The 2,500-nt window shown below is 39.5% G+C and overlaps 2 protein-coding genes across 2 annotated transcripts in view; one reads left to right on the plus strand and one right to left on the minus strand.

Moving 5' to 3' along the window:
- The window catches only part of LOC137971509 (uncharacterized), a 3,396-nt gene extending 1,426 nt beyond the window's left edge, over nt 1-1,970 (plus strand). The window contains exons 2-3 of the mRNA XM_068818326.1: nt 1-1,212; nt 1,545-1,970. The exon at nt 1-1,212 is cut by the window's left edge and continues 101 nt beyond it. Coding sequence (XP_068674427.1) covers nt 1-1,212; nt 1,545-1,706 — 1,374 coding nt within the window. The 3' untranslated portion in view covers nt 1,707-1,970. The remainder of the gene's footprint in view (nt 1,213-1,544) is intronic.
- A 145-nt stretch (nt 1,971-2,115) lies between these two features.
- Nucleotides 2,116-2,500, minus strand: part of LOC137970017 (uncharacterized) — a 3,112-nt gene continuing 2,727 nt past the window's right edge. Inside the window, exon 1 of the mRNA XM_068816463.1 lies at nt 2,116-2,500. This exon is cut by the window's right edge and continues 2,727 nt beyond it. The gene's annotated coding sequence lies outside the window, so the exon portion shown is untranslated.

Below are 2,500 nucleotides of genomic sequence, written 5' to 3' on the forward strand. Positions count from 1 at the left end.
GAATTTGTTAAAGTGCGGCAGAAGAAAATCACAAGACTTGAGCTTGGTCCTAACACTGAATACAGTTACTCTGTGGTAAAGAAGATGGCGGGGCAGGGGCTGTTGTATGTGAAAGTGAGAGAAGGATTTGAGTTTATATATGGAGAGAGCAGTGAAGATCTCGATGACAATATGCTTCAAAGTCCTTTTGAAAATTTGCACAAGAGTGATGCAACTGATCCAACTGGCGCAACTGAAGATAAGAATGGAGAGAATGAAGTGGATGTGGCCCCAGTGCAGCACACAGCTGAGCTGCTAGTAACCCATCAAGGAGAAACCACTGGTAGACTTTGTCAATCTGACATTTCAGCCCAGCTTAAACATGATGAAGAGGACCTTTGCGACTCCATTATTCGTGGTATCACTGACCTGACCGATCCAGTTGAAATCCTAAAATTTCTTCAGCAACACCTTGTTAAGGGAAGGCAGTTGGATATTGCACATGGTGTGGACACCAGCATTGCACTTGATCCAAAGGACCCCCAGAATGCCACCAATTATATATGTGTTGACCGTGCAAGCATTTTGACAACAACGTTTGCAGAGTTTCAGTCTATTCAGGATTTCTCCATAACATTTGAAGTTGATTTTATGGGTGAAGTTGCCAGAGACTATGGGGGCCCACGGAAAGAGTGGATTCGTTTAATGAATTCTGCCATGAAAGAGAAGTATTTTGACAATGGGCTGAGAGAGTTGCTTTTTGAAGATTATTATCATGTTGGTGTCATGATGGGAATTGCTTTGTTACAGAATGGCCAGATGCCAACCATTCTACCAGCAGACATAATAGAGTCTCTTACAGAAGAAGCTAGTTTGAATGCATGTATCACCAACCTTAAAAGAGGTTTGAATAAATTCGGTTTGGTCAAAATATTCAAGTTCAAACCAATACTTCTTCATCTATTGAGACCAAGTAATACACAGCTAACAGCGAGGATCGTCATCCAGCTTCTTAACCCAGTCTTTTCACCAGAGGGATCTACTGCATTATCAAGAGAAAAGGAAGTCTACAGCCTATTCATAAAGTACATCAGACAAGTGGCCAGTGGGAGGCGACCACCACTCACTTTGAGTTCCATTTTGGTCTTTGTAACTGGTGCAGCAGAGGAGCCTGTACTTGGCTTTACACTGCAACCAAGTATTACATTTGTCAACGAGCGAGGAAACGATCAGGTAAGTTGGCATTGAAATTATAGACTACCTAGAGGCTGCTTTGAACCTGGAACTGTCGTGGATAAAGTTAACACTGGTTCCCATATTCCAATTTGTGAGAGAAAAGCGTCTCGCTAAACATAACAAAGTATTTTCTGTCATTGTTGCTATGAATAGAAACTCTTCCTGACCTTTCAGATTTAGGTTTATCTTTGCTGGGAAAACTCGGTATGGTGATGACCGTGGAGTAAGAATTATAGTTGGGCCAGAAGAACTGTAATAATATCATCACATTGCAGCTCTATTGTATTTTAATTTTTAAGCCCTGCTGATACATTTTTATCTGACTTCAGGCAACAGCACAGAGCAAATACGCCTTCATACCTACTGCACACACCTGCAGCAACAATTTGGTCCTGCCAAGGGGTGCACTCACAGAAAGCTTGTTAGAAGAAGAGAAGCTTTTTGAAATGTATGATCTTGCTTTCACCAACAACTATTTCGGATTTATATGAAGTGGACTGTCCAATGGAATAGCAAAGAATACAAGTAGACTTGGATCGACTACACGTAGATTAACCATTGAACTGAAGCAATGTAAAATCATCGTATTGTGTTCTTTTCTTGCTGTATCCCTGAAATGACTGTTCCAGTTTACGATTTACATTTAGTTAGTCATCTCCGGAAACGACTTAAAAACAAGTTGTCGTTATCTAATGGCTTGTTTGGTAATGTACATGTAAGTCTGGAGTCCTGTATGTATTCTCCAAATGTTTCGTTCCTGTTTCGTAGAATGTAACTAAGTGCATCGACCACAGAGCACTTTCGGAAAAGGAGCAACAACGGAATGCAGCAACCCCGACTTCTCCCGTTTAATTAAAATTCTCACAGCAAAATATAGAGCTAGCGATTCCGACCAAAAGAAAACGTGATCTTTTCTCACAGAACTTGAGTAATGCAATTTAATACGGTTCAAACCTTGATAAGAATATAATCGCTTCTGTCCGACACAGGTCATCAACTACTTAAGTGAAAAATATAGTATTTCATCAACAACAAACTGCACAAGTCCCGAAAGCACTAAATATTTGATACGCAATATTATAATAGTTACATTCCTATACTGTTACATGAATTTGGTGACAGTTTATAGTTAAAGTGTATTCATATTAATTTTACCTATTCATCACTGAAATTGACTTACAAGACATATCAAAAGAAATATCACCTGAAAACATGTGAAAGTATGTGGTAAGTTTTCTACAAATGTTGGCAATGGTTCCTGTTTTGTATAATGTGACTGTGTTCG

The sequence above is a fragment of the Montipora foliosa genome, chromosome 9, assembly GCF_036669935.1.
Source record: "Montipora foliosa isolate CH-2021 chromosome 9, ASM3666993v2, whole genome shotgun sequence".
Taxonomy (NCBI): Eukaryota; Metazoa; Cnidaria; class Anthozoa; order Scleractinia; family Acroporidae; genus Montipora; species Montipora foliosa.